Source organism: Osmerus mordax, chromosome 11, assembly GCF_038355195.1.
Source record: "Osmerus mordax isolate fOsmMor3 chromosome 11, fOsmMor3.pri, whole genome shotgun sequence".
In the NCBI taxonomy this organism is placed as follows: domain Eukaryota; kingdom Metazoa; phylum Chordata; class Actinopteri; order Osmeriformes; family Osmeridae; genus Osmerus; species Osmerus mordax.
In genome coordinates, this window is record NC_090060.1 from 12154491 (window position 1) to 12174325 (window position 19835).

Below are 19835 nucleotides of genomic sequence, written 5' to 3' on the forward strand. Positions count from 1 at the left end.
CTTTAAATGTGACGTTGAGCTGTCAAGGTTGTCTCTATGTTCCGTGTGTATGAGACTAATGTTAGGTTGTAATCTGAAGGAATACACCCTGGAGAGCCACACTATAGATCTATAAATATCATGCTTTAATTTTAGATTCCCTTTACTAGAGGCAAATAAGGCCAGCTTTTTTACTTTCCTAATGGATCTCACACAATGAAAGTGACAGGACATCAAAGTTGCATACAGAGGGCTTTCAGAGACCATTAACATCTGTCTATGATTCTCCTTTTTGCCAGACTCAGTCTAAGAACACATTTAAGAAAATAAAGTACAGAACTGTCTACCTTGGCTTTTTGCATTTGTGGTTAGTCTGAACATGAAATAACAATACCTTTTGTGGATTACAATAATACTTTTGTATGCAACCTTGAATTACACTAATATTGTTGAATAAACCAAAATAATAAAATATCAATGAATAAAACCATAAGAATAGTGTACATAATGAAATGCATGAGACAGTTTCTCTGCCTCGTGTCAAAGTTGAAATCCAGAGAATGGTGATTTTGTTCTCGGAACAACTGTAATACCGCACATGCATCTTTTATGATCATGTTCATTTTGTGAATACCTCTGGTTTATTTTGGTCACACCACCTATCACCAGACAACCCTGATCTGGTCACATTTTAGTTTTTGCTTTGCAAAACAGCACTATAATGTACAATATGACCACAATGTGCAGCATTGTAAGACTACATTTTATTCTCCAGATCCAAACCACAAATATCTGACTGGAGTTATCTGGATGTATTATCCATTTATCAGGTTGGCTCACAGACCCGAAGCAGTAATTTCGCTCCATGTGAAAAATAAACAAGAACGACATAAAGCCATTCATTGTTGAGTGTTTATGTTTACTATGTGTTTAGCTCACAGCTTGTGGGGGGTCAAAATCTAGCTGAGTAAAACATTGCATTCGCTCGCTTTAACTGAATTATGGCTTTATCAAACATTGTTGAGGTTTAGGCAAACACACAGTGCCAATTTCACTTTCCTCCCTAAAGTCGAGTGAAGCCTCTTTTCTGTGGAAAACAGCACTGTCAGGACCTGTGTTTCAGGCCACCTCTTTGTGTCACTGTCATTTAGCATCTGCGCAGCTCTGTCAGATAGAATGCCACCCTAGAGCTGGCTACCAGCCCCCATCTGGGACAGGATGCTGAACAAAGGCCCCCGGATGATAGATGATGTTATACCACCGCCATTGTATTAGTGAGTAGAGGGGAGCGCTGCCTGACAACTTTTGATGGATAGCATTCTGAGAGTGTGTCCTGTTAGAGCACAGGGGAGAGAGAGAGACATCAAAGACCTAGGATGGACCGACAGTGAGAGACAGAGCACGATCACACATTACAACCACCCAACTGCCTCGGCAACAGTCAGGTGAGACCAACTGCCTCAGCAACAGTCAGGTGAGACCAACTGCCTCAGCAACATTCAGGTGAGACCAACTACCTCAGCAACAGTCAGGTGAGACCAACTGCCTCAGCAACATTCAGGTGAGACCAACTACCTCAGCAACAGTCAGGTGAGACCAACTACCTCAGCAACAGTCAGGTGAGACCAACTGCCTCAGCAACAGTCAGGTGAGACCAACTGCCTCAGCAACAGTCAGGTGAGAACAACCACAGAAACTATAACAAGGAGGGTATTTTTTTTTTAACACCTCAGCACTGATACCGTCCAAGCACGCTTCACATAGGCATATTTTTGGGCGTTGGCTCTGGCAAGGACTCTGGGCACCCCTGTCTTTATTGTGAGTTCTGGCCGCCACCCAGAGGGTTTGTGTGTGAGTCATATGCTTGCTTGATAGAGAATGACAGGCCAGGCCACGGGCTGACGGCTCAAATGCCATCATGCCACACTTGGTTCATGGAGCCGCAGTGCACGACACAGCACCGCACAACCAAGCGCTACAGACCACGGCCATTATGGCACAAAACATCTGCGTCTAAAGCACGCAAATATGTGTGAAAAAGCTAAAATAGTCAACTGCACTCTGATGGCCAAGTGAGTTCTATGCACACAGGGTAGCCTTGATTTGCAGTTGATTTGTGTGTCTATTTTGTTCAAAAACAACATGTAATGGAATTTTTAGCAAATTGAATGATAACGACAACAACATTTATTTTCACAGTTTGATGGCTGAGATGATGGCTGATGCCGTTTCTCTGTTTGACGGCTGCGCTATATTCAGAGCTCTGAAGTCACATGTTGCCTAATTGTATTCAAATCCTGCATGCTAACAGGCAAACACTACAGACAGTCTTTCACTTCTGGAATACCAACTCAAAATAGAGTCCATGAGCAAGAGACACAAGACTGGGGTGAAACCAAAATAGAACCCTGACCTTGCTAAAAAGCATCATGTCATATCTTATCACATCAAAGCTAGGCTGCGGTACGCAGAACACTCAGCTCCCTGGTGCAGAAAACGAAGGCCATGGCAAAATAAAACACAATCCACGGTATAACTCCCTTTTGTTGGATGTCTCTGTACATAGCAATAGTGGTAAATCAAGTATGAATGTGTGCCATGATCTTGACAAAAAATGAAGACATTGTAGCACTGAGGAGGACAGATCAACGCTTTGGAACGCAAGGTCAAATAGCAATGTGTTCCATGTGGGACATCACCTTGAGCTCAGAAAATGTCAATATTTTCACAGAAACACATCTCATTGTCTGAGAACTCTCGTTATCCTCACTGACACTCGCTTCCTCCGTTTGGTCAACATGGTTTAGTCATAGGAACTACAAACCATCTGTCCATGCTGTGGATGTTTTTTTTCTGTCACACTGGCTGTGTGGCAAGTACATGTTGGTTGGTGCATAAAAGACATTTGACCTCTAACAGCACCCACCCAAATGCCAAGTGTGATTTGAGTTTGACACACCTGGCAACAGTGCAACAGACCTTTAGACATGTGCGATTGACCCCCGGCTGTATTTTGTTCCGGCGGCAAGTGGCCTGCTTCAGGGAAGCAGCTCAGGCAGCAAGAGCTAATGTAGCAGCGAAGGATACGGACCAGCTGCGATCTCTAAGGGTCCAGAAGGAGGAAATGGAAGTTCCTTCTGGCTGAGAGACGGGAGAGACTGAGGGAGATGCATCCGCCAGTTGCTGCACCACCTCTGACTGGGTGAGGAAGGAGGGAAGGGGGGTCAAGAGAAGGCTCCTCTATTTACGCCTGGATGTGTAACTAGGGAACAAGGAGCTCGCAAAAATGGGCCACGCTCATTAACCCCCATGTTTACGCTGGGAAAATGTGGTTTTAAGATTGCCAGGATCCAGGTGCTTTACCCAGTGCATGTTCGAGCTGTGCAGCCTTTGCACATAGTTTATCTGCAGAGGGCGGATGGGGGCGGTGAGGCAGAGTAATAAACTGTGACAGTTCCTTGCCAGGGATGAAAAAATATTAAATCTTTCCTTTTTCCGAGATGGGGGTCCATTTTCATTTTTCACTGCTTCCTGTGCTCCGCAGATAGACATAATAGAGGGAATAAATGTCTCTCTGTCTAGGATATTTGTGCCAGGCAAATCAATCAATTAGCTGTAAGCGCTCAGAAAAGTCCCTTTCTCATTATGCGGGGGGGGGGGGGGGGGGGTGTGCAGCACACAGAGGCTCACACTGCAGAGTGCACTTACTCGTGCGCACAATGAGGTCAGCACGTGACCCCCTCCAGCGCCGGGTACACACACACACATCCCTTCTGCAGAGCTCTGGGCAAAGCGTTGAGGACCATCTGAGTAAACCCATAACATTATGCCATCCTGACACATCTCAGCAGAACACACAGATTGCTCACTGTGCATGTTGCGAAATGCACGCTACTAAAAATATATACGTCTGCAACTGTGCTCAAGAGAATTACATAGTAGAGTATCGTCCGTTTGGGTGAATTTATTTTGCATGGAAGTGAAAATGAAATGGAAATTCTGGAATTCAAAGTTTTGCTTTTGGAAGCATCCCTTTTAACATAGTGGCCACATTGTAGTAAAACAAAAAACACTAAAGGTCTCAACGGATGTGATCATTTTAAATAACCAACAAAGTGATACTGATGAATTGCCTTGCTTTTCTTAATTGCATTGAGATTTGTCTTGGGCTCTATATACTGTACATCACACAGCTTGGTCTTGAGCCCTGAGGTGTCTGGGTTGAAGTCATTTATTGATTTATAGGTTGCTGACACCTTCTGACATTATAATGCAAATATGAATAATACATTTACATTCAAAGACACTGAGAAAGCAAGATAGCAATGACAGATACATACTCTAGTTGTGGACTGCATTAGCTGAGTAAACAAATATTTTAGTCGAATGTCCTGTGATATTTTATTTTATATTGACTGATTTTAAAACTAAATATGTGGTGAAAAAACAACATTTTCAAGAACGGCTAAGCAGTTACTAAGTTTAAAGTTTAAGGAGGAAGCTTGTCTGATAAGAAGGAATGAACTGATTATAATGGATTTAATTCGTAATTTAGGAAAGGATGCAGCATAGGCATAAAGTGTAACCTAGGGGAACAGTTTTCTAGTGTATGAATCAAAGGGAATTAAGTGGATTGAGAAAGCCACCTTTTGTTTCAGAACAATCCAGTGTATCTCAAATCCACACCATGCTAAATCAGTTGTGTTAACATTATCTATATCTAGAAGAGCACAACAAATGAGTCTGAACACACAAAGAAGCATTCATGCATCAGAGCGTCAGATACCCATCCTTGAAATTTCTTGAATTCAAATGCTACAGAACACTTAATGGTGGTTTATCTCTCTCCCCCTCACGATTCTCTAGGGCATTCAAACGGGTGGAAGACTTCATCTCTGTCAGATTAAAACTCTTTTCAAGGCATGTGGGATGACTGAATCTCAAATACAAGAGACGAAAGACAGTTATAAAGGATTTAGCTCTCAGGGGGTTTAAGGTTCTTCATTATGCTGCATTTGAGAAATATAGAGAAAGATTCTTACTGTTTCTTGTGAAAAGCGATACATTCAGGGTAAATACAAAATAAATAAAAATGCAACACCTGCCATAGCCTCAGTATGGTCTATATAATTTTTATCCTGGTTTATGGAATTTTATAAAAAGGTTTTCGTTGGGTATCATGTATTATTACTCTATTTAGATGAATCAATTCTTGTTATTACACATATTACCCAGCTATCTCTGTCTCTCTCTCTCTCTCTAGCCCCCGTCTCTCTCTCCTCTTCTATTTAATCTCAATTAATATGTTGCTTTGCTCTTGCTAATGGCAAACACAATGACAGAGGGTTTTTTCAGGCACCAAGGGATAATATGGAATCCCATGGGAACATACACTATAATTTGTGCCAAAGCTGGTAACTACTTCCTGTCTCATTTATGCATGCATTATTTAAGGAAATAAAAGAATTCCCACCTGCCTATACACTGCTTCTACTACTATAAACACACACTATCCTACTTGAGTAGCTATGCACTTGTGTTGCTCATGCTGCAAATTAAATTTACAACACATCATAGAAGATGAGCAAATAAAAAGAATAAATGATCAGGTAAGACCAAGTGACACAAGAGATGACAGAAAGGTGCACGTCTGCATGGATAACAAGGACTGCATCGTTGTGGAGAGTCTCAGATGGCATGAGTTTTCTGCATGACAGAGTTTGCGAGCTGTGCGCATGAAAAGTGGTTTGTAATGTCGAGACTCCCCTGACACTCATTCACTGATGATCAATTTCCCATCCTCCATCCTCTAACCCTGCCCTCACACATCAACATCAATCCAACACAAGTAAATACAGTGAGTGGCTTAATGCATTTTCTTCTCAAGGGATTCCGTCGACCAAAATGGCATCTCAAAGGTAAATTAATAAATAAATATCCAGGCAGAGTGGTCGAGAGGTGAATTGTCCTCTTCTGAATGTTAATGCATCCCACTGTTTTGTTTTCTCCCAGCCAATAATTGACAATGTAATTCTGTAGAGTGTGACAATGTTATACAGTAATGCATACATTGTTTCAAAAGCTTAGGCTATAAGCACAAACTGGTAAAGTCCAATTCAAATAGGAATGGTGGTCAACCCTCATTAAACCTATCAAATAGTATGACTGCAAAGTCAGCGCGTGCTCTTGTGGAAGACTAATTAGTCTGACTTTGCCATTCAAACTGCAATCAGAACTTACACAAAACACAGGCTGTCACAATCATCTTGATTAGGCCTAACTAGTTGTATCTACACAGACACATCCTTGGTTAATTCTGCAGGTTTCTTGAATCATTAAAACAATGTTTACTTCTCATTATGGCTCCAGTCCAAGTATCCAAGTCGAATATCCATATAATCCCTTGGCAATGACATGAAGGACAAACAATGAGCTGAGGAGGTCAGAAGCGTCAAATAATCAGAGGTGCTCAGGGCCAAAAAGCAGATAGAAACATAACACATTTGCTTAGGCTGTGCTTAGCTTCTTTATCTTCCACCCTACCACTACAGAACACTATGATTAATCCCTCACTGTAGGTAATCCAGAGCACTACCCCCCAAGCCACCACAGGCCTCGGCCTGTATCAACCTTTGGTCGTCAACAGCAGGATAAGGCGTCCCACTATGAGGGGAGATGGTGGCAGATCTCCCTAAACCGGTGCTCTTTGACCCCATCTGAAGACGGACAGACAGGTTCCATCCTCTACATGTCCAATTACAGGGACCAGGTGCACTGTTTTGTTAACTCAGAGCTCGCTCACTGTAGATTTGAGCAACTGGAAGGATCAAGCGTTCAGACTGGGCTAAATTGACAGCCCTGGCTTGTTTCCTGTGACAGTTTGCCTGTATTTCTCTGTCTAAGTTGTCTCGGATGGAGTGATGGAGAAGAGGAGCGGGCTGTCTGGAACCAGAACATTTATGCTGATCTCACTGGCATCAAACATGGCAAGAAATGGCATGCCTAGTAGGTGGTCTGAATCTAGTGCAATCACAGAGGTTTCTTTATACAGAGCTGTGCCTCATTATCGTCATGGCACATATACTGTTTTGACTACACCTGATGCTACAGGTCTTTACATGTTTTAATCTCTTCCTACAACAGCTAATCTTAAGAATGTTTTAGACATGTGTTCTCTGCTATACAGTACCTGCATATGTTTATGTACAGAACAATGTATTATAATTTACAGGTTGCATTGCTATTATTTATAATTGTAGAGCCATATGATAGATATGGTCTGGGGAAGAAAAAATATATATGAGGCATTGTACTTAACATATTCTAAAAACACATACAAAGCAAATGTCTTTGCCATGGAAAAGGAGAATGTGGAAGTTCCTTGTCACTCGGGGAACAACGGCTGCACTGAGGCCAACTATTGGGGCACTGATGAGCTATTGACCTATACATGACACTTTCGAAAAGGACAGTTCCAAATATTGACCTTTTAAGAGGGAAAATAAACAAAGCTTATCAAAACTAGCAACAGTTCTAGTGCCAGAGGTCAAAAGCAAAGATCCAAAGAAGCCATTTCAGTTGAAACATTCCGCTAAAAATAAAATGGCAACTAGCTATTTGCCAGTAGGAGCCAGTGGAACAGGCAAGGAATATTTGAATATTTAAACATTGCACAGGGCACAGTTGATGCAAGTGCTGCTGACAGTCTTGTTGCAAGAGGCAACTGCGACGTGCAAACTGTGGCTCTGAACTATGCATGAGTGTTAATTGGAAACAGTGCACAACTCCCTCCTCACTGAAGCGTGTCATTGGGAAGGAAATAAGGAGGAGCAACAATAATACGGAGAGACAGCACTGATGATTTAAGAGCACCTCTCACTGTGCCATAAGCAAACAAATAAGGCCAATGTTAAGTATACATCTAATTGAGCCAAATGGGGAATCTAAGCTGAAAGCTTCTACAAAAACCTGTGGAAATGTAATGATTACCTGTCAAACCTTTTCCAAGTTCAAAAAAGATATTTGAGTGTTGAAGGCCGTTTAGGAATACATATCCTACATTACTTGCACCTACACGTGTTACTAATCAATGTTGATAAAAATTGCAATCTGTTGATGGGCAACTCTATTCCTTCATGCCATTGCAGCATAGGTGTGTGCACTGTATGCAGGATGGTACACCCTGATAGGAGTTTGTAAACAAGCTGCAAAGACTGAGTCCATCCCTTTTCCTTCAGTCACAACAGTACTGATTTAAGGGGATCACTATAAAATCCCTCCCATTAACCAAGCTTAGTTATATCCACATTAGTTGACACTTCATCAGATACTGTGGTAACAGATGAGTGATGAGTACTGCTCTACTATCAGGGGGAAAACAAAGTGTAACAAAGCATTCAGGGTATGGGACACTGTTTCAGGTCTAGCTTGCAGGTGTGGTATTGCTCTACCAATGACAATCAGTGATAGGAGAATCCCATGACACAGTTCCAGTGCCCCTCTGACTCTATCCAACTCCCCGCCCCCATTCCCTGACCCTTATTTCCCTGTTGGTCAGTCCGTCGCAAATCCGAAAAGCCTCCCAGCATCTCCATGGCGACGGGCCCCAGTTGAACAGATGGCCTCAGTGTGCCGAGCGGCAATTAAAGAGGGAGCGTGGAGCTGGGGAAAGAAAGTGGGTCAGGATCAGGGGGAGTGGGGCGGGTAACGTGAAGCTGCCTATGCCTCAGGACTGCGTGTGGATGTGCACTTGCGCACTACAGTGCACACACATACACTCACAAACACACACACATTCATGGTCCACTGCACTGCTTCCTCTCTCCCCATCCCCTAGCAAAAACAAATAGCCTCCCGTCCCCCCCACCATGAAACATCAGCAGAATGAGCCGGGGAGGGGAGGGCTACCGTGCTGAGGCAGAGCAGAGGGCAGGGGCATCAGCCCCCCTATCCCTAAACATAACATATCTATTCACAGAGTAGACAGAAGTCAAGGAAACTTCCCCGAGAATTACACATTGGCAAATCCAAGCACCCTATCAATAGGCTTAACCCTTTAAATCCCGGAGAACGTCACACAGAATCAGACCCCTGTTGTCAGGATTACTTCCACAAGAGCACCGCTCTGGCAGGGATTGCATTTTCTCTTTCCGAGTTCCCATTAATTTACAAACAGCAGGGATAAAACACCCCCTCAACCATGTGGGGTGAGTCCAATTGGTTTCATCCTCCCACTATTTTCAGCTAGCATTTTCAAGATCCATTGAACCTGGTCTGGACAGACGTTCATCCATTCCAGTGCATAGGATACCGTTGCTTTCCCCCTTGTTCTGCAAGATCTAGCTAAGCTTTCCAATCATTTAAACTTAGAATTGCTTTAATTAAACCAATTCAGCCGACCACATTATTACCAGAGCGTTACTACACTGATAATTAATTTCCAGTTCTATGTTTTCATACGAACTGGAACCGGTAAAATGTTTGTTTCTGACGGCAGCATTATTAGGGTAGAGGCGGTCTTTGGAGGTCTGCAAATCTCCTAAACTGAAGCTTAAAAAAAAGTGTAACGAGCTGGAAAAAAGTTGTACAAACTTTTATTTGCAGTTCTGTTCATCCAGCCAGCAATCCCAAGGTGCTCAGTAACAGAGATCCAGCCAGGAACACAATTTCATGGTGAACTGGAGTCAACCCTGAAACACAGCCTCATTCAAAAAGCGTGGCCTCCCCAGCCCCCTTCTTGACTCCCCTTAGTGCCTTCATGTAAATCTGCCTTTCTCTTTTACCTTTTGCAATTTTCTTCCCCTTGCAAATCATTTTTCCATGAATTAGAGAAGGAAGCACGGTGCTCTAAGTCATTCTACAGTACAACTCTGAACTTGGCAACCTAAACATCGACAAGCAGAAGCACAGTATTTTGTTTTAAGGGGCCTGCTGCTAAATAAAGGATAAAATGGCTGCAGTTTCACATTTCCATTTTTTATCACTTGCTCTTTTGTACTCATCCAGTTTCAGCCTTTATGAAGCTGAAAGTGCCGGTATGACTCCCTCGCCAGAAGCATATACACTACATGACCTCTTGCAACTGGCAAGGAACATTCAGCACAGAACGAGTCCACATATCTAGGCAGGAAATAGAGTATAAGATTAACATAATATAGAAAACGTCTAAGCTAAATCACTGTACTGTTACAGTATCATAGCTGTTCTTCATTATCAGCCTTGATTCAGCCTGTGCTTTTGCAACCAGTCATGTGGGTGGGGGTCATTGCGTAGGCTTTCCAGTGCATGCCAGCACAGTATGTACACATGTGCAGAAACACATGCCGTCGTCGAAACCTATGGCCAACTTGAGCTGCCCCCCACGCCCAAACCTTCACTCTCACCAGTCCTGCCTGACGCAACTCCTGGCACCGTGCATGCCAACAAAGACTTGGCTGGCCCAGCACAGACAGCCAGACAGGCCGACCCATACCATTCGCAGACTTCTTAGCCCTCTCCAGCTCTCTGACTGGTTAATTCCACCACCGAGCCTACAGTCATGCGTAGATTATGCTGGAGGAGACAAAGCTCCCATGTGGGATCTCCTGGTAAAGATATTCCAAGCGAGTGTGGATGCAGGATGGGGGTGGAGGGATGTAGAGATGGAGAACAGGAAGAAGAGACAGTGCTCCGGGACACAGCGGCCTGGAGAGATGAAGGAGGAGAGACGGGGAGAGCTTTAGCTTCTCTGGGGAGAACTGCTCCCCCCCTCCCAGCGTCTCTCTGTGAAAGTCAATCCTGAGGCTTCATGGGGAGGTGCTGAGCTCTGTCTGTCTGTCTGTCTAAATGTGTGGTGCAGACCCCGAGAGGCTGAGCAAATCACATACAGTATTTATGAGGAGGAACATTAGGAGCATCTTACTTCATCACCCTCAGACAAACAGCCTCTCTAAACTTTTGATGACAGTGGATCGGGCACTCCCTGTTCTCTCATCTGAAGAGGTATAACAAAGGATGAATTTCTATTCTCCCGGTTCAGAGACGTTTGTGACAAACAATTTATCCAAGGGGTGGTTTGATTGTTCCGGACACAGGAAAGAAAGAAAAGTACACAGAAGAGAAAAAAAAAGAACAAAAAAAACATTGGTAGTAAGAGGCAATGCGCATGAGAATCAGAAGCTTAGCCTAAATGGGTGTGACTCACTGACAGTTGTGTCATTTGCAACTCTATAAAGCCACCCCCTCAGGTAGCCACAACCTCACCCATACCATGCAAAAAAGACTGCATGGTATGGGTGAGGTTATCGATTTAAGCTTCAAACCCCCGAAAACTGTCCATTATCTATTTCTCTCTCGTTATCCCTCCTCTCTCTCACTCTCTCTCGCTCTCTCTCTTTCTCTCTCTCTCCTTCCATATTCCTCTCTCTTTTTTGTATTTTCTTGTTAATTTTTCTGTCATTCCATCCCTATCTTATTCAAACAGGCACACACACACACAGAAAGAGCAAAAACACCAAACACACGCACACATCTATCCACATACACACACACAAAAACGTCCATGCAGAAACCCTTCAGTGTAGAATCATCCACACAGATACACTTCAATGAGAGGGAGGTGAACATACAGGTGTGGGCAGATCTGACTTCCTGAAAACGCTGCAGCTTTAAAATGAAACTCGGTCGAGCTTGAAACTGGGGAATCGATAGCAGACTACATTAGTTACTCTGGATTTGGACCCTGCTGGGCACATGGAGGGATCAATGCCAAACGGCAGGCCATCTCTGCGTTTATCTTCATCTCTCTGTAAAGCTGTCTATTTGTCTATATCTACAATTCAGTCCAGAGGGCAGTATCAAAGCAGGGAGATAGGCAGTGGGCATCTTATCTGAGAGATTTCACCCGATACACCCACATTCTGGCTTTTCATGTGCAGTCTCACAGGGCAACAGAAAAAAGATATGACTCTGCTAAAGATCTCAACCTTCATGTTTTAATAATCTGTGGTTAAATAAATACATGTGAATAGACTGACAACACAGATTTGCATGAGAAGGCTGTATTGGAAGGTGAAACCACATCTGCAGGATGGAGATGACCTCAGCCTGTCTGTTTGTCTGTCCCTCTTTGGGACTAGGGCATCGAGGAGCTTTGCACGAAGCTTCAGTGCTGTGGGAGCTTAGCTATCTGTCAGGGAGAATAAATAAACCTGTGTTTGTGTTTTCTAAGCAGACCCCCCTCCCGTCCCTTACCCCTATTTACAACCAAGCTGTTGCTTTGAAGCACAGTCGTCTCCCGGAGAGTTATCGGCTCAGAATATTAAATGAGAGAACACCATCACTCATTAAAAAGGGAAACATTTCATGTAACAGACCCCCTTTTGTGTCCCGCTTTAACCAGTTGCCCTTGCAGCACGCATACATCCAAATAGAGATCCTCATGGAGAAAGAGATGATAGATATAACAAGGAAAACTGCAGAAAACGGAATTCATGAGGATGTTTGGTGATTTCATTGAATAAAAATGGATAAGAAAACAAGCATGGACAGTTAATTCAACTTGTCAGGCCTTCTCCTAGAGTCCTGTTTTACATATATTCCACAGGGTTGTTCCCCATACCATATTGTTCTCTTATCCATAGACATTGATCCTTCTGGCCTGGACTCTTTTATGTAGACACATCAGTCCAGATGTCTGTCATAAATTGACTACTCAGACAAGAAGAGAGAGGGGGTTGGGCACTCCTGTGATCAGATCTGCTTTATTTCAAAGGCATAAAAGCTTTAGCGAGGAAACCAAGAATTATCCGTTCCTTCAATCCCGGATCGGCCTATGACTAACCACCCCCACAAGCAAATCCTGACACCATGTGCCAAGGATGCCTTGTATAGTGTGTTTATCTCTAAAACTACAGCAAAGAAACCCAAGTCTACATTAATCTGAAGGATGAACATAACACATGGAATATGGTCTCAACAACACAGAATGGACCAAGCTAGCAGTTTCAGTGAGAGACTGTTTACAGTCGGTCACTAATTTGACACCTTGGACTGAGAAGTGTGTAGTTACTATGATTAGTCTTCTGGGAGCCATTGGTGAGGAAAGCTATCTTGTTAGTGTGGACAGAGTACACTCAGCCCTCAGACATGTGGGTTTATTTAGTTTTTTTCAGAGAGGATTTAGAGAGGACCCTAACCCTTTACATTAGATTTCTTAATAAGTCTGCATACTGCCGCTGGAAAGGCACTTTCACAAACAGCGTAAAGGTACAAGAACAGTCAGTCAAGCTCCTGTTCTATGAAGAATATAAGCATATAATCTGTAAAGCAAGACTGGAATCAGCGAATCAGATTAATACCAAATCAGAACGAGCACTGGTGAGATTGGATTCCCGTTATTGATTCCTTTTTTCCTTACTTCTCCTTACTTCAATGATTCTGTGACTTGAGCTGAAACAGAACAGGATTTCAAGGATTTGAAGCAGAAAATTGCAACTGAAGTTTGCAGATAAATATGGGCTCCATCCTGATCCAACATGTGTGCTGTGATGTTAGGAAGGTGGGAGATCGTGGAGACACTTTAGCAGTAAAACAACCACAACCAACCAGCCAACTCGATGGTAAACTCCAAGCCCATGCGCTATTAGAACAGAGCCCACTGACAATGCCCTTTATTTAAATATTTCCTGGTCAAACAACTGAGCTGAATGTTTGACTAAAACACATTTTGAACTGTGCTCCCTACTGGATTGTATGTGAGACAAAGATAGAGAATGTGATACAAAGGCCTAGACTATAGGATGCCTACTAAAGGAGTCGATACAGGACAAATATGAGGCAAATTCAGGGAGTATTCACATAAAGATTCGAATAACAGACTTCTTCCCCATTAACAATATGGACTACGTACACTGCAGGCTCTTAACAATAAGGAGGGGAACCTAATTTAACATTCAGTCGTTAATACTAGTTGTGCTTTCATCCGTGAGCAGAGAACACTCCATTCTGCCATAACCTTTCCATTATTTAGGTTCAGGGCTTATCATGATGTTTTATTCATCTGTTGGCCGATACACTGCTTCTGTGCAGGGGACCACAATACCAAAAATGCTACAAGGAAATAATGACAAAAAGAAAAGCTTTTAAAATTAAACATCTTATGTGGTGCATTTGGCAGATTTTATTCAACTCATCCCTTATTCTCCTACTCCTCTATACTGATGAAATAATCTTTAAGAAATGAAAAATTGGGGACCATCCATTTGCAAAAAGAATCAACTGTGATGCTGAACGGAAAGTGCACTCATGCGTAGATAACCCAACACTGTTTTGACAAGGACTTACTTTATATCTGACATCCAAGCCATAATAAGTTCAAATACACAAACAGGGTTGACGAAGTTAGTCCACAATTGCCTCCATATGCCTTAAAGGAAAAAGATGGATTAAATGTGCAGTGTGTGGCCTCCTAGCTGCTCACCCAGGGCTGGGAGCTCTCTCCCATCCATCACCTCAGCAGGGACTACAGATAGACTCCCCAGGGGAGAGGGCTCCCTCCCATTTGCATTCACACTCAAACCATCAGTCCCACTGATACAGAAAGACTCTTTCTGTATCTTTAACAGCCCTGACTGTGGTCCACCAAATTGCATGCAATGCGTAATGGTTTAGTAATTATGGGTGTCTTGACAGTGAGGGAAAAAAACTGTGTTAAAGAACACAGCTTTTCTTTCTGACTGCATCCACCGAGAATGTTCCTTTCTATGGCCCTGAAGTGCTGCCCACATCACACACACCAGCACTTTCAGACACTTTCTGCTTCCTAGCACATCAAATATTGATGACAGTTCCTTGACCTCTGTCATACGTATCAGTTTGTCATTACTGAGATACCATAGACAGAAACACATAGAATAAACACATGAGGATGCACTCTCGTTAGTTTTTGTGAGCAATCAATACAAACCTTTTTATGAGTTGACCCAGAGAGCATCTGAAACAGGATAATTTGCTTGTCTGCTGCCAAGTTATTAGTGGGATTACATTTCTAAACGAGAACATTGAAATTCATAGTATTTGTGTATGCTGTGCATCCAATCTTCTGTGCTCATTTCCCAAATGTTTAATCCATCTAAATGAAGTAAGAAATCTCCTTAACCTGTCACTGGAGCTGACACCTATATGGGCACAACCACTTGGAGACTACAAGGCCCTGACATGTCCAAAACAGGGACTGTACACCAAAGCAGGTCACAGACAATTGAATACTGAATTTGAATTCAAAGGAAAGTAAAATAAATGAATGTGAAACCAATAAAGCTGCATATTACCCACTATAAAAGCTCAACATTTTACAACAGTGAACTGCATGTTTACAGTGAAGATCATACTACTAAAATTGTATTTTAGGATTCGAGGAAAGCCTCTCTCTCCTCACAGCGGAATAGGCCTACTAGAAAGTTAGCTATAACTGAAATGAGAGCAAAAAGAACTCTTCACAAAGCCTGTGAGAAAATGAGGTCATATCTTCATACGATAGATTGAGATCTCAACACTCTTGCAGACAACAATATGTTGGAGGAGGGGAGATATTAGGTATTTTGAAGACATTTTGATAGAGAAAATTTGATCAATGTATCATCAGTGCCTAAATCCTCTTAATCCAAGATACACATTCATGAAATTGCTGCATGACTTCTAAAATCATGTGCTTTATGAACATTATCAGATGAATCAATCAACACCCTGCATATTAGTTCTGTGTAATTGCGTATGCCTTACACATGAGTTTATAGTAAGTGGTGTCATACCATCACCCTATCTTTACTTTTGATGACAAAGTTCATACATGTTCACTAATCTCCTTTTTAAATAACCAAAGCTTCCTTTGTCAAGCATGCCTGTATTTAATTAGGCAAGATGGATGGGGATTGTGGTGACATGCATCTGTTTGAGCCATTCCACTTGTTTGTGCATTTGAGAAATCCAAGTAGTCTGCAGAACATGTTGTATATCACTTAGACCATCAAAGGCACAAGGCATTTATGGCGATCCCCTTTAACCTTGGGGTGAAAGACCAATTCCTGCCAAAGCATGTCAAAAGAACCAACAAAGTATGGGCACAAACAAAAGGTTTGCAAACCCTTTACATCTTGCAAACATCAGTTGACATGAATTACCTAGTGTATACATCAATGAGTAATAACTTGTCTGGCCTTTAAGCAAGATAACATATATTATGTTGAAATACAATAAAACCCTGTAAAACATGGACACAATGATTTCAGTAATAAACAACACCACTCGCACTATTACTTATAAAGACCCATTTTCTGACATTTTGATGTGCAATATTCTCAACTGTTTCATTCCTTTGGTTGAACAGCTTCAAAGATATCCAACATGAATCCCAAGAGAACCAGTTAATCCTGATCTTCTCCACAAGCAAAGGGATCATCTCAATGTAAATCAGACAGGGCTTTTGATCAAAGGCGAGCATCAGTCTTAAACAAGTCATACCGCATAAGACTCAGTACCGAGCAAGGTCAACATCTTAAAGCACTATTTCTGTGTTCTGGCCAGTCTAAAGGAGGTGAATGGACAAGATCTAGAGGAAACTTGGTGTGTCCCATACATGAGGGACAAATTGCATACAAGGAAACTGCCTCTACACTCAATCTGCAGTAAATGTAACTTTGCAGTTCATGGTATGTAGTTCAAAGAGATATCAGGATACATCATGAAATCAGTCAAATTATTTACCATAAATCAAGCTGATTGCATCATTCAGATGCCAAGAATTACATGACAAGGCATCACCACGGTCAAGCCCTTTTAGGAAAGTTATCTTCACCAGAAACCCTACTATTGTAGAATGGAATTTTCCAATCCATAATGTAAACAGAACATTAAAGTTTCAAGGAAGCAAGCCTGTTAGCTGAAAGCCCTTTGCATAATGGATTCATGTCTTGGGCTCCAAGCTACATGAACAGACAGGATTAGCTACCCTTCTGCCACACACATATCATTATTGTGTTACTGCAATGCTATTCTCCTTGACACACTCCTGATGCCTTCAATTTGGATTGACACATCACATACATAATCATGTATGTCCCTTCAACCTGACATAGAAGCACCTGATGTGAAAGTTGTGATTGTTTGTCCTCTGCATTGCCAGGATAAAAGCCTGCTTGATTAGTGTACTTATATCTTAATTGTGACCACAGTCGATAATTATTTTGTTTTAACCATATCATTTGACACTTGAAACCATATTTCCTGTGCCAGGATGTTGACCCTGTTTAAAAAGTACCTTTAGTAGGCTTATATAGTTTTCCATAGAGCAACAACATTCAAATCTTCAAATGCAATCCGTTTAATGAAAACAGATAGGCGGAGACCTTGCTATAGAAGATCCATACAATTCATAAAATTGCTTTTCTTAATCTTCATTGAATATAAAGGGAATACTCTCTTCTTTACCCGCAATCAAGGTACATTTTGCATTGATGACATCCCAAGGCTGAGAGTTTAATGTAATCCTATTAATTTGCACAGGTTATATTTGAGTTGGTTGCTCATTAAATGGTTTGCATACATTGCTTTGTGATGAAACGTGCATACAAATAACTCAATCCTGTATACTGTAGCCTCTATGCAATTGCAGTACTGACTCAAATAAGTGTTTAAAATCATTGTACATCTTAGGACTAGTTTATGCTTGGCCTTGCATGTTAGAGCTACCTAGAAGAATGTTTATGAAGTTTTAACGGCCAGATGCCTCGCACATCACTATCGCCATCTATCTTTCAGCACTGTTGTTGCGCTGTGAACAAGCAGCCAAAGTAGCAGCCTATTTCTCACTCACTGGGGATTTTTCTATTTAGATTTTCAACGTTTTTCAAGTATGCAACTATCCTGTAACCTCAAGAGATGAGTTGAAAATAAATGTTACTGACCTGTAAGGAGTGATTAAGGTATTTAGATGTTGAGTTGTGTTCCAAACAATAAACAAAGACCACAAATGTGAATGGATTTTAAGCTGTTTCTGAAATTAAATGTGTACTTACCTTGGATGTTAAAAGCCAGTAGGAGTATCCAAAGAGTTGTAGACATCGCCATGGCACTTCAACCACACGGATCTTTTCTGATACCCTTAGTGGATGGCTACGTTCACTCGAGACGATATGGACTAGGCATGCAAACTTCAGCGCAAATTCCTGTCCGTCTGGACTGCTCCGTTAGCTTGAAAAGATGCTGTACTTTTCAAAGTATATAGGCCTACTTAAAGCATCAATAAGAGTCCACGGCTATTCCAATAACAGCTCTGGTAGCTTTGAATCGTGCTTCGTGATTCAAATCGGTGATCGAGTAGATCGAAGAAAGATTAGATCTCCCTTACAAAATGAATCCAAAGCGCGTTAAGCACAAGCGAACGAGATGAGCTCAGTTCTGCAAAGGGCACAACAGATGAATAAAGGCAAACAAAAGATGATCAAAAGCCGTATAAATTCTGTTCAGGTTGTAAACTACAGATTCCTCAGTCTACCTTGAATCCCGTATTCATCCAGTGCTGCAGTTCGGAAGTGGAGGACCCCCTTCTGGTATTTTAGAGTACAGGCTAGGGGGCGGGAGATGCTCCAACGACAAGTTCCAGAAACAGTTCGTTCTTCTAAATGGCGCATAAACCGCAGGATAAAAGAACAGGAATCCAGTTGCCTATTGTATTGATCTGTCCTGATACTTTAAAATTAGACAAATTGAGATTGCGGCTCCGTGCCTATGGTAAACAGTAGTTCGCTTCTATAGGACTTTTTTAAGTATCAAGAAAATATCTGAGCCCTTTTCACGGAATAGGCTACAATGTAGCCTATGATCCTGCGATGAAGACTGTCCTTAAAGCCGCCACAACCTGAACTGCCAGAGAAGCTGACAATCGCCTACGATGAGAGATGAGAATCGTATGACGTTAGACAAGGAGGAGCCAAGGCGGCAATGCTGGCCTACTATGGGCTATAGCCACGGAAAGTTTTTACTCAGAAAACCTCGCTTTCCATAAGTTTTTGACTTATGTCTCACTGGCTGTCGCCTCTTATTGTAAACACATCAGTTCCTTATTTTGGATCAGTCAATGAACAAACATAATGCGTTTATCTAAGTTTACTTTATGTTCCTGCCTGGTAGCCTACATTTCATGCTGTTCATTCATTTTATTGTGTATGCTATGACAAGTTGTTTTGCAGTGCAATCTATTCCAATATTTTTTTCTCCCTTTTTTTCCTTATCTTGCAATGCTCATAATAATACCAGATAAAGCTGTGTGACACAATGTTGCTATCTTTACAGTCTTTGTAAAATGTGACACTATCAACAATTAATTCTGAATCGGTCAGATCTACTCTGAGATATTCGTGCTGTGAGTCATTAGATTGGGCCTACTCCTCAGAAATTATTGACAATCTGTTAAGTGACAAATTACAAATGAATTGGCAGATGAGTGTGAAAATACTTCCCTCTTGTGGACAATAGGCCCTTGATGATTGTTATAGATCAGTTAATCAATCGTATCTCCGTGAGTCCTATTTTTGCATCTGTTTCCTATTTTCTTGGTAAGAGTGTCATTCTATATCCATCTTAATTCTCAAGTAGTATTGTATTATCTTCAATCCACAATGTTTTCATCATCAAACATTGTCCTAATAAACGACAAGTCTTCTCTGCTAACAGTTGTAGTACAACCATATTGCATTTCTGCAGCATTAACCATCTCTGGAACAAAAGTGGAATACTAACAGGACTGTACAGACACTGATAAGCCATGAGGAATTACCTGACCACATAAAATAACCTTGGACCTCTTCAAAATTGGGGTCAGT

The 19835-nt window shown here is 41.9% G+C and overlaps 1 protein-coding gene across 1 annotated transcript in view; it reads right to left on the minus strand.

Annotated features, from left to right (window-relative positions):
* nectin1b (nectin cell adhesion molecule 1b) overlaps positions 1-18849 on the minus strand; it is a 64053-nt gene extending 45204 nt beyond the window's left edge. The window contains exon 1 of the mRNA XM_067246136.1: positions 18030-18849. Within this exon, the coding sequence (XP_067102237.1) occupies positions 18030-18081 (52 nt within the window). The 5' untranslated portion in view covers positions 18082-18849. The remainder of the gene's footprint in view (positions 1-18029) is intronic.
* Positions 18850-19835: the final 986 nt, after the last annotated feature.